At 39.9% G+C, this 16,421-nt stretch overlaps 1 protein-coding gene across 6 annotated transcripts in view; it reads right to left on the bottom strand.

Annotated features, from left to right (window-relative positions):
- Window positions 1–7,609: 7,609 nt before the first annotated feature.
- Window positions 7,610–16,421, bottom strand: part of APBA1 (amyloid beta precursor protein binding family A member 1) — a 91,335-nt gene continuing 82,523 nt past the window's right edge. For 5 of the 6 annotated variants that reach the window (XM_065661252.1, XM_065661248.1, XM_065661249.1 and 2 more), the window contains 5 exons: window positions 15,768–15,947; window positions 14,179–14,391; window positions 10,581–10,700; window positions 9,792–9,932; window positions 7,610–8,309 (listed from right to left, as the gene is read on the bottom strand). In XM_065661252.1, coding sequence (XP_065517324.1) covers window positions 8,238–8,309; window positions 9,792–9,932; window positions 10,581–10,700; window positions 14,179–14,391; window positions 15,768–15,947 — 726 coding nt within the window. In that variant the 3' untranslated portion in view covers window positions 7,610–8,237. The remainder of the gene's footprint in view (window positions 8,310–9,791; window positions 9,933–10,580; window positions 10,701–14,178; window positions 14,392–15,767; window positions 15,948–16,421) is intronic. The other variant, XM_065661253.1, reaches the window with a different exon arrangement.

Raw genomic sequence — 16,421 nt, forward strand, 5'->3', positions numbered from 1 at the left:
GGTTTTAAACTAAAAGAGGGGACATTCAGGCTGGATGTGAGGAAAAAGATCTTTACAGTGAGGGTGGTAAAACACTGGCACAGGTTGCCCTGAGAGGTGGTGGATGCCCCATCCCTGGAGACATTCAAGGCCAGGCTGGATGTGGCTCTCGGCAACCTGATCTAGTGGAAGATGTCCCTGCTCATTGCAGGGAGGTTGGACTATTTGACCTTTGAAGGTCCGTTCCAACACAAACTATTCTATGATTCTATAAAGTACACACTTCATGTCAGGGTAGGAGCCTGTCTATTTTCAGTGTACCTCTTGTAACCACCTGCAAATTTTGTAGCTGGATCAGTGTGCAAATAGTACTGGAAATCCCTATTTCTTGGAGACTGGCCTGAACACCAAGCAGGCTAGTTTCTGTAGCCAGGCTGTGCTCTATTCTACACCAGTAACTTGACAATGCCGCTGGCTATGGACTAGACAGGCAGGTCCTTCCTAACTGCAAGGATGTATCATTAAAGTCCTGTGTTTTGTCCGCCAGGGCCCAGCCCCTTCAACCACTACACCTAATACCACACTGACACAAGTTTACACACAACCCCACGCCCCTCTGACTGCGGCACACCAGTCCAGAAGGAATCAAATACTTTCTAGATTGGCAGCAAATGTGCTGCAAGACAGTGCTCTCACAGACTGAGTAGTTTCCCAAGCTACAAGTTTCTCTACCAATATTACAACAATCACATGGCAAGTCAAAAAGAATATGAGTCACCCATATACACAAACAATGTAGTGAGTCTTTAATTACCTTCAGGCAGAGAGAGATACAGTGCCATAGCCTGTTCCTTTTTCTTAGTCATAATTAGAATGACAACAAGAGGTAATATAAAGTACACTGAGCACACAATGCTATTTCAACAAGTTTAAAGCATGCAACATGCTTAGGAGCTACAAGGGGTGTAGTGGCTAGATTTTAATCACCACAGCTCCAGTGACATTGCCGCCCTTAGCAATAGAAGAATCATTTTCATTTCCTAAAGTGCTTCTTATCTGTCTAGGAAAAGAGATTTATGCAAATCTCTTTTATCAGAACCAGCCTCCCACCAGCCACTTTCATTTTTATACATACTTAAAAAAAAAAACAAACCAGCTTTATGAGCTATCATACATTAAGATGTGTCCTTCTCATGCCTTTTCCCAATTGCAAATGTGGTCTCACTTCCCATCCAGTCAGCCTTCAGAACTAATGAAAAAGTCTCCATCAACACCACTCTTCCAAACCTCCACCACTCCTCCTGCAGCTCTCACCCCGCAGAAAAGCCGCCAGTTACAGCAATGGAATTTATTAGTGGGTGGGACATGGCCCTCTTAGTCCCAGACCGCATCATCTTAAACCAGGGGAGCACACTACTCAGGGCTGTCTGTCACACTCTCACTCTTCGCACTGCTGCAGCAGTACCTCTCCTGAACTTAGCCTGGTCTTGCCTGAAACTGCCTTTCTGGAGAAGGAGCAGCATACACATCTCACTCAGTGCGGAAATTCCAAGAAGCCATGGAAGATGCATATAGGGTGAAACAGGGAAGAAAGGCAGCATACATGCAGACTGCAACACCGTGAAGATGATAGGGAGATGCGTCAGTGGATAAGTGGATGCTTATCATAAGGAGACACATGAAAGACAGACTTGAAGTGGAAAAAAATTGTACCTGATTGTCATTCTTACATCCTTCCCCTGTTCCCCCTACATACATGTGCATGCATCAGAAGTGACAGGGTGGTATAGGGAAGGCACAAGCCCATTAGCAGGCTGCTTAGGGTTCAGAGATACATTCTTCTGCACCTTAATTTGTTCACTGGTAAAATCACCCAGTGGCAGAAAATTCTGCTGGGAAAGCACAGGAATTAGCATAAAACATATATATGTTACCTGGCTGAGCTGGAATACAAACATTTAAAATGGACACTAGCTTTCAAGGGAGGGGAGGCTTTCAGGAGAGCAGTCACACCAGGTGGTCAGTGGCAGAGAAAATAAGGGTATCCAAAACCAGCGTACTGGAGTAGGAGAAAACCTGTCCTTCTATGGGACTTTTAGAGAAACAGAAGTAGTTTGCATTAACATTTACAGCAACAGTCAAGCTCTTTATAAACGAACCACAGCTCCCTTCCCATATGTGCTGCAGTTACTTGTTTTGCACTGTCTGAGAAGCATTCCCCAATTAGCATGCTGTAAAAATTCTCTGGTTTCCTAAGAACTGCTGCTGCCTCCACTCAGAAAGTCAGTATGTGGATTCACGGATTATATCTTTTTACACATAATTTTATTTGCAAAATATATATACACCTTATACATCAAGTGCATCAATATCTAACAGTCTCCCTAATGAATTATGACTATTACATAAAACTTACAACCCACAGTCATATTTCATTGAAATCAAAGTTCACTGGTTCTCACCTTGCTGAAAAGCCACAAAAATCTGCCAGGATGCACATCCACAACCTGGGCATTTTATGTGCCACCTTACTTGGCCTGATTTTCCCGGCTCTGCAGTTTGGTATACTGTGCAGGTATGAGGTATGATTATACACCACTCAGTGGAAGCAGCTGTCAAAAAAGCAGCACTGAAGAACCTTGCAAATTATCAGTACTATGGTTTAAATTAAAAACTCCAGTCATAAAATGCAGACCTTCAGATGTAAAGCAGGCTTTTGGTAAAAACTGGTGCTTAGAGTTCTAAAACTATCCTTTATAAAAGAAGGTTGTTAATTCGCAAACTGTAATTAAAATTTAAACTGTCTGAAAGAGACGCTCTTTTGGGTCAGTGACCTTCTCACTTAATAGTAGACATTAGTCTTGCCTTACTGACAGAACCAAACCCAAAATTCCAAAGCATATGTGTTTTGCACTAGGAGGTGTTGGTTTGTTATCATTCCACTAAGAAATGCACTCAGACTCAAGAGTCTCATTTAAAATACTTTTTATTAGAGCTAATGCTATAAGGAAAGAGGATAGTATAGCTGATTTTGTATCCCTTCAGATGCTGGGAACCCCAAGTTATGCAGCATCAAACAGGCGTATCAGGGCACAAAATGTTGTGTAGACCACATCCGTCCAAGGGTTACCCCATTTTTGTCATTTGAGCTATTACAGGATTTTCTTAGAAAAGAACAGCTTCATTCTACTGTGCTGAAAGGACGCTCACATGGGAACACACTGCTGCACTTCTAGACAAAGGCAAGGACACACAAGTGGTGTCACCCACCACCAGTACTAAGCAGGGCTGCCTGCTCCACTCTTACAACTATTCAGCTGGATTTATGCTGCGTCTGAGGGATATCCCTGAAACCCACGCTGGGCAAGCAGCACAGTGCAGCACAGCTCAGGCCTCGGATTACTCTGATTAACTGTCAGGTATGTTGCTCTGCAGGCCAGGATTGCTACCATCATTATGCTCCCACACTGAACATTTATTTAAATAGCTATACCAGCCCTGCTATCAGACGCTGTCAGTCTTCGCTGCGTTACCAGCACCACCCTTCCAGCCTGCAAGGAACTACAGGCTCTTGGGACTCAGATGGGTTCTGCTTATCCTCCCAGTGTGGATCCCAACCATTAAAACCCTGGAGGTGAGAGCATCGAAAATGTCCCCTGTGAAAGCAGATAATCTGTGAGATTTATACCCATACTGCTAAAGGAGAAATCAGACTCACGTTTATCCACTGAAATGCTGAGAAGTTTGTAATATAGACACTGGAATATAAAGTTTTAACAAGAATGGTAATAAAAAGAGGATGAAAAGTGGCATGCAGGGGAACACAGAAAGCAAGCTCGGCCTGTCTGCTGCACCATTTACCAGAGACTTCACAATTTCTCCAATCTATTATTTAAGTAAATAAGGTGAAATACTTCATGCTCCCATGCTGGCAATATTTGTATTTCATGTTATGCACAGTCAGTGGCTGGAGGCCCACATGAATTTTTCTTTCTTCTCAATTAGCCGTGTCTGTGTCTGTTTTCATTTCTGTAGTTTCAAAGTGCTTTTAACAACCTATGCAGAACAGAAAATCCTACGAAGCCTCACCTGAAGAAGTTCTACTTTGTTGGCTTTTGCTGCTTGACTTTCAAATACCATCATGGTTTTCATGCCCAGGTAGTTCCAGGATTCATTCTAAGGACAGACATATTACAGTTCTACTTTTTTATTTATTCAAATGGTATTAGGTCTTTCTTTAAGAATAAACCACGCTGATGACCTTTGAAGAAAAACAGCAGATTCAGAACTGAGTCAGTGTAAAGAATTTTTAGCCAGGCCTCATGTATGAAAAGAAAAACAAACCCAAAAACCAACCAACAAAAAAAAAAACCACCAACAAAAAACCAAAAAACCCAAACCCAACATATTTAAAATTACTCAGACAATGAAATAATATTGCTGTCACATAAAAGGCATCTCAAAATAGTGTACTTTTGGCAGATGCAAACATGGTGACATATCACATGGTAAAAACTGGGCTGCAAGCTTAGATAAGCACTCAGCTTAATTTAGGAGCACTATTGTCATTTATTACCTGAAAATAATGCTGTTTTAAAAATAAAGTTAATAGTGCTGTTTCACATCTGCAGAAACACATAGTATTACTCCAGACGATGTGGTGAAAGGGATATTCAAACACCTTGCAAGCACTCATGCATTCCGCACTGGCAAGCCAACCCCGAGAGCAGTATGAGCAAACTCTCAGCCTTGTCTGAGGTATTTTTTTGTATTTTATTGTTGCAAATCTTACAGACATTAGCGCTCAGTTAAATAAAGGAATGTAGCACAGTAAATACATCACAACAAAATACCTGTCCAGAAACTCCCCACCCTGCCCGCCCAAAACAAAAAGCTCATTCCTCTCCCCCATACCCTCCCCTCTCTCAAATTAAACCACTGCAGCTTCATTACAGAGGTCAAAGACCTGTGGCAAAGAACATCAGAGGAATTACATTCAGTAGATGTGCAGTATCAACATTCCAGGCTCACATAGATTTATATATATATTTATATTTATATAGAGAGATCATTAAATGTTTACAAAGAACAATATTGTTACAAATACAATACTATGCTTCTCCCAATGCTTTACAATAAGTTCTATTCACCCTCTTTTACAGAACAATAGTACTTCATTGCCTAGGTACTGCGCTAAATATGTGCAAGAGATCTCAATCATACTGCAGTCTTCAGAAATACACTTCATTTAGAAAACAAGCAAAGCAAGCAAACCTGGAAGTCCCAACTGAGTCTCAAATTCAAACAAGACCCAAAACAAAGTGTGAAACTTGCCGATAAAAAATATAATGGATGTTTCATCCTTAATGTAAACACTGAAGAGTTAATTAGAGTGTATGAAGTGGCAAGGATGAAAAAGAATTCAGGTCTGTCCCTGAAGAAGGAATGTAAACCAGCAGTTTGCTCCATTGAATCTGTCAAGAATTCACATGTAATCTAAGAAACTCCTGCAACAGTCTAGAGAACTATCAGCTTTCCCTTTCAAGCTCCTTTTCCTTGAAACTCTTCCCCTTTACAAAGTAAAATGGGATTGTTCACAAGACTGTTATCAGAAGTGTGCATGCACTAAGGACCTCCCAGTTTAGAAATCTTATGCACACACTGTAATTGGAAAAACTGAGATTTTTTTTGCTAGACTCTGATCCTGCAAGCATTCACTTAATGTTAAGCACCAATTTATCATGGACTGTGGAAGCACTCAAGTGTCAGCAACTTCACAGAATCTTGGCAGTAAAATTTTCAAAGAAACAGTTGCTTAATCTCTAAATATGTTTGCATATTCAGATCTTCCTAATTTCCCAGTGAAGCGAGTTAAAGACCCCACCACATGAGCTGGACAGAACCACACAAACAAGTGAAGCAGAGGGCGTAAACATAGCAGGAACCAGAAGCATGATAACTGTGTCTTCAAGAGTTCACTAAGTTTCCTCAGGCAACTCATGGGAAGGCTGCACTGTATATAATCTTCTAAATTGTACATGGTTATATATCATATTTACATATATTACTATATATGTGGAAAGTTTGGGAAAAATGTTCAAATGATCATAAACCAGATGTCTACAGTTAAACAATATACTCAGAAGTCATTCACTATCTAGTTGCATCAGTCAGGTAGCAGAGGTAAGTACTAATCTGCAATACTAACACCGCTCTCTTGTGCAATCTGCTATTCTGGAGATTTGGATTAAATCATATAACAAGAACTGCAAGTAAAATCAAGTCATCATACATTAATCTCAACACTAAAAGATATTCACTTGCTACAATAGCTTATGCACCACTTCATTATTTTTTTTTAATATTACTGCCCACTGAAATACAAAGTTTATTCTCTACCTCTGATTAGCCCCTGGATATCCATGATTTCTGAAAGCCAAAAATAGACCTTTGGCAAGAGTGCTCAAGGACTCTTAGCAGTGTTTGCACCAAGTGTGCAGATGCATGTAAAAGCACACTCATCCACTTCCACGAATCTCCATACTAATGTCCTGGTATTGTTGCTGGACTGCAAATAATACTTACATTGCACAGTCCACCCCATAATAACTGAGAAAAAAGTGACCATTACCTAAAATCACATTTGCAAAGCAAAAGTGGTCTGTGGCTGTGTGTGGCCTGCTCTTATTTTCATCTCACTGAGCCTTTCTAATATAGTCACAATATAGCAAACTGTTTCTTTAAAAGAAATCAACACATCAGCCTGGACTAAATGCATGGTTCGATTTCAGCATAAATACCAGTATACAGTCTGGCTAAAAAGTAACTACGGAGAATGAAGAATTCTTCTCTCACTAGGAAGACAAGCCACTGCTTATTCCCTCCTACCCTTGAAAAACAACCAAACCCCTTTTCCCCCTTTTGTCTCTAGCATGCAAGTTAGAGGCCAATTAAATCCTAATCCTAGAGTTAATACATCCCTACAATTTATCATCTTCATACAAGCGCATATAGTATACACATATCGCCTTTAAGTGCTATACATATGGAAAAAAAAATCACAAGTTGAATTATATAACAAAATAAATAAGTTTATCCCCACTTCATCCACTGCCACTGTTCTCTGTTTAGTGAACTAAAGAGAAAGTCAATAAAATTAGACAGGTCTTTGGACAAAAATATATGTTAAAACTGGCTCAGAGAGCAAAATTACTTAGAATAGTCTGCAGATCTCTTATATTCAAACTTCATAAATAGCAAGCACAAGTTTAAAAAGGTCTATATACACCGGCACACATGGTTGTGTGCACCAAATTCGGAATGAAGAGCCTAGAAAAAGTGTAGCTCTTCATGAAATCCCCTCATTATTTCTCTTGTAGATATTTAAAGATCCTCCCCCACCCCCCCCCTTCCTTTAACCTCTAAAATAGGCAAGGGACTATACGACATGTTGCATATAAAAACAAAGTAGAAGAAAACAAGTTAGAAACCTGGGGGCAGAGAGGAGGAGGCAGCTGTAAAAAATGCCTCTCAAATGACTCAGTGTAAGTAAACACAAGTGTAACATGTTTCAACAACTCTCAAAGTACCTTTTGGAGTCCTACTATCATGAAGAACTGAAAACATGGAGGAATTTAAAGGTGTGTATTTGGACAGTCCATTTTACAAAAGCAGCATCTATTGAGTCCTCATAATCAGGTAATTCTTTCTGAGGGTGAAACTTTCTTTTTGGTACTTTTTGTACAGACACAAACTCGGTGCCTGTAGGAAAACAGGGCAAGAAAAGCAAAATCCCACACAGGACATCCAAGAGAACACTTTTCACCCTATACTTTTTTATCTGTTTGGTAAAGACATTTCATTAAGCAATGTTTAATTTACTCAGTTTGTAAAATTATAGCCACAAAAATAAGACTAATTATGTAGCATGAAGCAGGATCAATCTTCTTTGTGAATCCTGCTGTAAGCAATGCTGCTGTTATTTTCCTGTTTTGCATGTGGAACTGAAGTTTCACTTATGAAAAGACTCAACCAAAATAGTCCCACAGATGCATTTTGCCCCTTCCCAAAATACAGGTGAATGGTATGAAGAAGAGGAAAAAGGGAGGGAGGAGAGAGAGACAGTGTATTTGTGTCTGTGAAGGAGAGAGAGAGAGATTGAGAAATGTCTCTGCAGACACAGAAATGCAGCACTAGAGAGACAAGCACTAACGAGGAAGAACATCCTCCATGCACATTGTGACGGTGAGGTGTAGGCTTTAGATGTAAACTGGTTGTTCCTGTGCAGTCAACAGTCTGTACATGGCAGCTGGCATAGTCTTCATATGAATCTAGAGGAAACACAGCAAGTTAATCCAAGTTCCTAACTTCAACAAGAGCATTGATGAGGGAGCTAGCTAAGGACAGAAAGAAAAGAGTAAAACATAAGAGTTTTTGTACCCTTGTTAAAGTATTGCAGGTGGCAATTTAATGAAACAGTATGTTTAGTATCAATCATAGAATCATAGAACAGTTAGGGCTGGAAAGGATCTTAAGATCATCTAGTTCCAACACCCCTGCCATGGGCAGGGACACCTCACACTAGATGGTGTCGCTCAAGCCGCTGTCCAGCCTGGCCTTGAACACTGCCAGTGATGGAGCATTCACTGCTTCTTTGTGAACACTTCATATTTTCAGATTAGTGAATTTGTAAAACACATGAGAACTATGGGTAAACAATAAAAGAAATAATATACTGGCTTGCTCTCATTTCCACTTTTTAGATTTGGATTGCAACAGCCTAATAAAGGCACAGTCACAGAGGTATGTAACAGTTGAAGGGACCTTTGAAGATCATATAGTCAAAGCCCTGCTGCTTCAGGCAGGGACTTCTTCCAGTAGACCAAGTTGCTCAAAGCCCCATTCAACCTGGCCTTGAACACTTCCAGGGATGGGGCATCCAGAACTTCTCTGGGCAATCTCTTCCAGTGTCTCACCTCCCTTATGTTCAACCTAAATCTACCCTCTTTCAGTTTAAAACCATTGTCCTGTCACAACAGGTCCTGCTAAAATATCTCTCTGTCTTTCCTGTAGGCCCTCTTTAGGTACTGGAAGGTTGCTATAAGGTCTCCCTGGAGCCTTCTCTTCTCCAGGCTGAACAACCTCAGCTTTCTCAGCCTTCCTTGGTAGGACAAGTGCTCCATCCCTCTGCCTCTGACCATTTTTGTGTCCCTCCCCTAGACCTGCTCTAACAAGTCTTGTTCTGGAGACCCCAGAGCTGGATGCAGTACTCCAGGTGGGGTCTATGATGAGAGGGGAGTAGAGGGGCAGGATCACCTCCCTTGACCTGCTGGTCATGCTTCTTTTGGATGTGGCCCAGGACATGATAGAATTTCTGGGCTGCAAGTGCACATGGCTAGGTGTGCAAGTTTTCATCCACCACTACCCCCAGTCCTCCTCTGCAGGGCTGTTCTCAATCACTTCACTCCCCTGCAGTGATACTGGGGGTTCCCCATACCCATGTGCAGAACCTTGCACTTGGCCTAGCTGAACTTCATGAAGTTCACATGGGCCCACTCCTCAAGCCTGCCAAGGTCCCTCCAATAGAATCTCTTCCCTCAAGCTTATGAACTGCACCATCGAGCTTGGTGTCACCCACAAACTTGCTGAAGGTATACTCAATTCCACTGTCTAAGTCACTGATGAAGATGTTAAAAAGTATTGGTCCCAGAATGGTCCCTTAAGGGGTATTGCTTCTTACTGGTTTCCACTGTTTGTTGCTGGTAACAGTGATGAACTATGTTATATTGCCTAGACACATTGCCCGCTCTTACCTCACCAACAGCATTTGAGAGAATATGAACAATTTTCTCATGGGGTGTTGCTACAACACTCTGTCCATTGATTTCAATGATCCGATGGCCAACACGCACACCTCCTCGCTCTGCTATACCTCCTCTCATAAGGCTACAGATCTGGAAAGGAAAGAACAAATTTATCAGGGTCTGGATAAAGAACAGAGGCTTTAGATCACCTGTTTTTGCCTCTAAACTGCAAATCAGCATTTAAACACAGAGTCTTGCCACAAATTCTAAAACGTAATCAATCACTGATTCCAAGTAAAATTTGCTAGTGACAAATGACTAATTCTCTTCCAAAAGCAGAACAAACTGTCAGAAAAGGCTATGTTGTACATCACATGCTATGGTTTGGAAATATAAGAATATATGAAGGACAACAATTTAACAATGTTCAGGACATAAAGGTCTTACAACAAAAGAGGAGCAAGGACAGTCTTTCTCTTCTGAGGTCACAAAATGGCTTGGTTAGAGACATGAATGACACAGACTGAAAGCAGCCTCTGCTACGTATTTTTGTTTCTCTAACCTAAAAATATTGATCTGTTCCTCTGGCTGGCTTCAAAGTTGTGAAGTAAGTAGAGTCAATGACAAAGTAACTCTGAATAACTTAATTTATATCTTAGATTAACATATCTGCAAAGTCCTGCTTACTGTAAGGGAGAGAACAGCAGCTTCCCTCTTCCCACGCTAGAACTTATCCACAAATGGATAAGAATTTTTATGTATATTTAAGTTTAACCAGACAGTGCGGAAGCTACTTACAATCCCATTCTGCACACTGAAGCCCAACTGGTATCTGAGGTCTGGTCTTCTGATCAAGACTGTGGTTACTGGAGGACACCTAACTATGTTCAGTTTAACCCGGGCCTGGTTTTTCAAACCCTGTGAAAAGAAATCACCTTGAAAAACACTTGCAAAGATTGAGTGAAACATTTAACATAAGCACTGGGGCAGGGCGAAGCATTAAAACTTTGACATGGGAACAGCCTTGAACAAACAGCTCTTCGCATGCATTCTAACTGAATCTGATCACTAATGCCAGACACAATCATCAGAATATTGAGTGAAATGCATGATAAACTATAAAATTGTTCTTGCCAAGAAGCTGACATAGTTCTTTTAAGAAAACTAGTTTCCTGTCACCAATGTCTTCATTTGATAACACAAATCATGTATGAAACAATACAGAACAGGTCTAATGCAGCACACCAGAAAAACCCAATGACTGTGGCTGGGAAATAAAATTGTAAATCAGTAGCATAGACAGCTACAAATAAATGGAGTCCCTAATGGGATATAATAAATTCCGTCAAGCATACAGTAGGTTCTGATCATATCATGCTTGTGTAAGCAGTAGTCCTTATTTCTATGTCTTCTCCCTTCTAAACGAGCTGTATCACGCTCATCATGAAGTCCTTTCTATGAGAAGAAAATTGAAGGAGGAAAATTTATTTTTACTATCATGGTGGTAAAACACTGGAACTAATTACCAGAGAGGTTGTGGAGTAGGCATCCTTGGAATTATTTAAACCCTAGTGGGTATACCCCTAAGCAACCTTCTCTACTTTGAACCAAAGTGTTGGTCTAGACCAGCTTCAGCAGTGACTGCTAGCTTCAGAGACTGTGATTGTATGTCTCCATGAAAACTCAAATTAAAAATGCAGATAAATTTACAACTTCAAGTATTCAGAGCTCTTGGAAATTGTTAAGATATTTTTTTAAATGCTTAATTCAAAGAAAAGATTAGCCATAAGTAGATGCATAAATAAAATCCACATCAAGAAAGAAATGCTTTATAAAGAATATAGCAACTGCCACATTACTGAATACAACACCCACCAATTCCATTAGCTACTTCTGAATTCCCTTTATTCCTTTTATAGGTACAATTGAAATCTGGGTCCCACTGCAATGGTGTCTGATGCTGACTTCAAAAGTTTAATTCTGAAAAGTAGTTCCTATTATAGATAAGGTATCACACTGAAGTATTTACATCCAGTTTACTGCGGCTGATTCTATTGATCCGAACTCCAGATTCAGCAGTGATTTGAATAACTAGACTGGTACCATGCCAGGGTGAACTGCCTTAGAGTCTGTTTTTCTGGTCAGTGCCTTAAACTGGATGCAACTATCACAGAGGAAACAGCTGCCCTCACTTCCACACCTTCCTGAGCTCAGCCTGGCTCATTATTGAAAGTGGCTCCAAAAGAATGGTTGCGTGACCACAAAATGCCAAAGTACATGGCTGTGGGAACTGCCTCTTCTCCACTCTCAGGAGAGAGAAGGTCTGAAATCTGTCTCTTCATCACTATGGACTTCCCCTCTCTGGTGGGGAGTTAGCAGCACACTGCACATGACCAAGGGTCACTCATCTTCTATATGCTGGTCTCCATAACAACACATGCAGCAGAAGACAGGGACTAATCAATCAATCTATACTAAGATGTGGGTATCACATTTACTCAAAAGTCTGGGGGCTTTTGCCTCAGGCTTCTAAATCCAGTGTGGTAGGAGTCATGCAGCACAGAGATGTCCATTTCAATGAGGAATTTAGGTGTCTAATTTCAGTCACCTGAGTTCACTCAGGTTACATGCCCTCAACAAAGCTGATATGCTGCACTCTTCCCTAATGCATGTGCAACTTATTTGTATGTATTCCTTGAAAAAAAGTAATATGACCCCTGACAAAAGATGTTCTTACTTTACAGAAAGTGCATGCATTTAAAAAATACTAATTTCCAGTATTATGCACACTGGTAATATGTTTCTGCTGATATGCAGAATAATGTTATGCATACTGTATGCTATGCTATGCATACTGTAATAATTCTGTTGATCAAACCATTTGACAGACTTTATTTGCTTATCTAGTCCCTGAGTCTGTTTGTGATTGTAGCCAGCACCAGATGCTTCTGAAAAAGATACAAGTAGCGTAATACAATTAGGGAATAACCACCACATATGGAAAGCTTCTTCCAAGCTCTGTCAGTCTGCAATTGGTTTATGGCCAATCAGTCGCAGAGATTACATCCATAATACTGAAATTATCTCATTTGAAGTGCTTGCAAGATACTCTTCTTATCTACATAATACTCTCATCTTTTCATAGGATTCTTGCTGCATGCTAAAGAAATCAGAAATCTTGAGATATTTTTGCCACATTTAAATGTATGCTGAGATCATTCAGCGGCATATATACTTGTTACCAAAGGCACTATATGAACAGCTCCAGATGTATGGTTATGAAGACCTTCAAACATACAGACTATCTTCTCCTTAGAAAGAAAATGTAAATGTTTAGAGTTCCTATAGCAACAGCAGTTAAGTATCTGAGGAAGGGAAAGGTCTGCAGAAGCTGGAAACAGCAAAGTGGTTGTTTCTGTTTTGAGAAAGTACAGATGAGCACAGTGAAAATCCTTCTGACAAGGCTCTGAATCAGAGAAGCTTAATTCATCCTGGTTTTAGAAAGAATTCTTTTTTTTTACTTTGTAAATGTAAAATATTTTGCAATTTTACCAAGTACAAAATGAAAAAAGCATATTACATAGTACAACTTGTTACCAGAAAGTTGCTTAATAAGTAAGTTTAACAGGCATATTCCTAGAAATCGGAGATGGATTTCTGTATAGTACACTAGCAGCATTATACTACCTGTCTACAGTACATGTTTTGATGTGCAAGAGCTCTGTGGGGCTATTTTGATGAATAACAAAGTCCATATAGCTTAAACATTCCCTAGTAACGCATCTTTTCACCTCTTGAAACTCTGAGGCTGAAATACCTATTTCTTTGTACGCTACAGCTACCCCAGACATGCTCTTTTGGAGTTACACACTTTTCTGACAAGAAAACTCTTTTAATTAAAATATCCCATTTAGCCAAGTAAAGAGAAGCATTAGACTTCTAAATATATCAGGCAAAGTTTCTAAAGAGGAAAAGAACTTTAATTCAAATTTTAAAAGTTTTAAAAATAGTTTAGCAAAAGGCATCAGCTCTATTTTGGCCAGATACTAGGAGGCATTTAAGCAGGTGATACGGCCTAGGACCATATCAGGGACCTGTACCTCCATTTGTCACATAAAATTTTAAGCATGTATCTTTTAATATCTTTCTTCTGAACAAAACGTCCTCTTGTGAAGTTCTGTACAGAGTCCTTTTCTATACAAGTAAATGGCTCACTTTCTGGGAATTAGAAGGTTGGTATAGCATAATTACCACTGTAGTTTAAAGATCATGAAATGGAAAAAGCTATAAAAACACTTGTTAAGAATTTACTTACAAATTCTGTATTTTTTGCTCTCCTAATGGGGTTAATATGTAACCCTTTCAAAATGTGTAACCTCCAGAACATTCTCATTACCTTTATAATGCTCTGACATGTTGAGAGTGGTAAACCAACCAAACTGGTCCCATTGATTGACATGATCTGGTCCCCTATGTTCAGCTTCCCAGACTTCTCTGCTGGTCCTCCATGCATCATGTTGGCTATGATAACTGTAGGCAAAATGGATCCCCAGCCAGACTCCACAATTACCACACCTAGGATTTCTCCTTTTTGCTTTTCAATGTAAACCTATATCATAAGGAAAAGTGTTTCAAGAAGTTTGTTCATATTTATAGAAGTAACACCACTCCCCTACAAACATTCATATAACCAAGAAATATATACTCCTCTTTATTTGCAACCTGCTTTCCTAATTCAAAGGTAAAACAAACTAGTGCACACATTTTACAACATTTCATTTGTACTCAAACATGAGATAACCAGCACTACGCAATACAGATTTTGCTCAGCGTGAAACACTCCTCACAACATACAAACAGAAGAAATTGGAGTGGAAGGCACTCAGATGCCCTGGGCTTCAGTGGACAAAGATAATAGGAAGAGATTGCAAGAGTTTATGACTGTGGATTGGAAAACCACTACCTGCGTACAGGCAGACTGGTTCATCTTACTTGCTTACTTACTTGGTTAACCAAGATACAAATCTTTTCAGCAAACACAATACTTTAAAATTTTCAATCGCCACCTTCACAAATACCTGTGCCTCTATAAATTTTTTACTGTTTACTATTGTCCTGGTTTCAGCTCGGAGAGGGTTAATTTTCTTCCTAGTAGCTGGTGCAGTGCTGTGTTCCGGCTTTAGTCTGAGAACAATGCTGATAACACACCAATGTTTTAGTTGTTGCTCAGTAGTGCTTACTCTTATCAAGGACTTTCCAGTCTTTCATACTCTGCCACTGAGGAGGGGCACAAGAAATGGAAGCAAAGCCAGGACACCTGACCCAAACTAGCCAAAGAGGTATTCCATACCACAGCACATCATGCCCAGTATATAAACTGGGAGGAGTTATCTGGAAGGGACTGATCACTGCTCAGGGATGGGCTGGGTATCAGTCAGTGAGCAATTCTACTGTGCATCACTTGTCTTTCTTGGGGTTTATTTTTCCTTTTTTGTTGTCTCCCTTTTAACTTCAATTATATAATAATAATAATATAATTTATTTTTATTATTAAACTGTTCTTATCTCAACCCACAGGTTTTACCTTCTTTTTTGATTCTCCTTCCCATCCCACTGTGGGGGGAATGTGGGGAGTGAGCAGCTGTGTGGTACTGAGTTGCCATCTGGGGTTAAACAATGACAACTGTAATCTCTTAAACTGTGCTAATCTGTTAATCTGTTTTAAATTGATTTTCAAACATGTCAGAAAATTGCTTGCTAAAAAGAATACAAACAGATGGTAAACCATTTCACTGCTGATAAATTTGGGGTTCACTGTTTGCCTTTGAAACAGAAATGATGACACGGTGCCCTACTTGAGAGGATATTCTAGACCCAGTGACGTCATTTATATAAAGTACTAATGGTTTTCTGATTTCTACCCGCATGGGTCTGCAAGTGGTACAGAGCAGTTTAATGCTGTTACAGAAGAAAAATGAGACATACATCTTTGCAATTTTCAGATTTGGAGAAGTGGATCAGGTCATCATTGTACATGTCCTGGGTATTCAGCAAGTCACTATATTCCTTCTGGCTCAGATCTTCTGGATTGATTCCGTTTGCCCTCAGAAATTCCTGGTAGGCCACACTGAATGCCTGACCTATGGACTGTGCAATCAGCTGTGCCTGTAGAAGTTCCCAGAGAAAACAAAAAGTTGAAACATAAAGACACTATGATGGTCTTGTCCACTGACACCTTCTATGTTACAATCACACTCTAAAATGGATCATCAACCTAATGAACCTGCAAGTTACTGCAATCCAGCTTAAAAAATATTTGTGTTAAATACTAATTTAAAATACCCACAAAATAGCAACACATTCACCTGTGCCATGAATCCAGCCTGCTAAACAATTACAAATTATAAATATAAATAAAGCCATCCTTTCTCAGGCGAGAACTCCTAGTATAAATGTAAATGTACACTCACTGTAGCTCACACCTACAGTTCTTCCCACATATGCACCTCCCAGATGGCTCTCCCTTCTAGCAGAGGCAAAGCCATTCTCTGACAAGTCAGCAGTGAAAATGAAAATGTCTACTAGAAAACACACATCCACATTTAAGAGGGTATTCCCTCCTTTTCTTACCCTCCTTTA

The sequence above is a fragment of the Lathamus discolor genome, chromosome Z, assembly GCF_037157495.1.
Source record: "Lathamus discolor isolate bLatDis1 chromosome Z, bLatDis1.hap1, whole genome shotgun sequence".
Classification (NCBI taxonomy): Eukaryota; Metazoa; Chordata; class Aves; order Psittaciformes; family Psittacidae; genus Lathamus; species Lathamus discolor.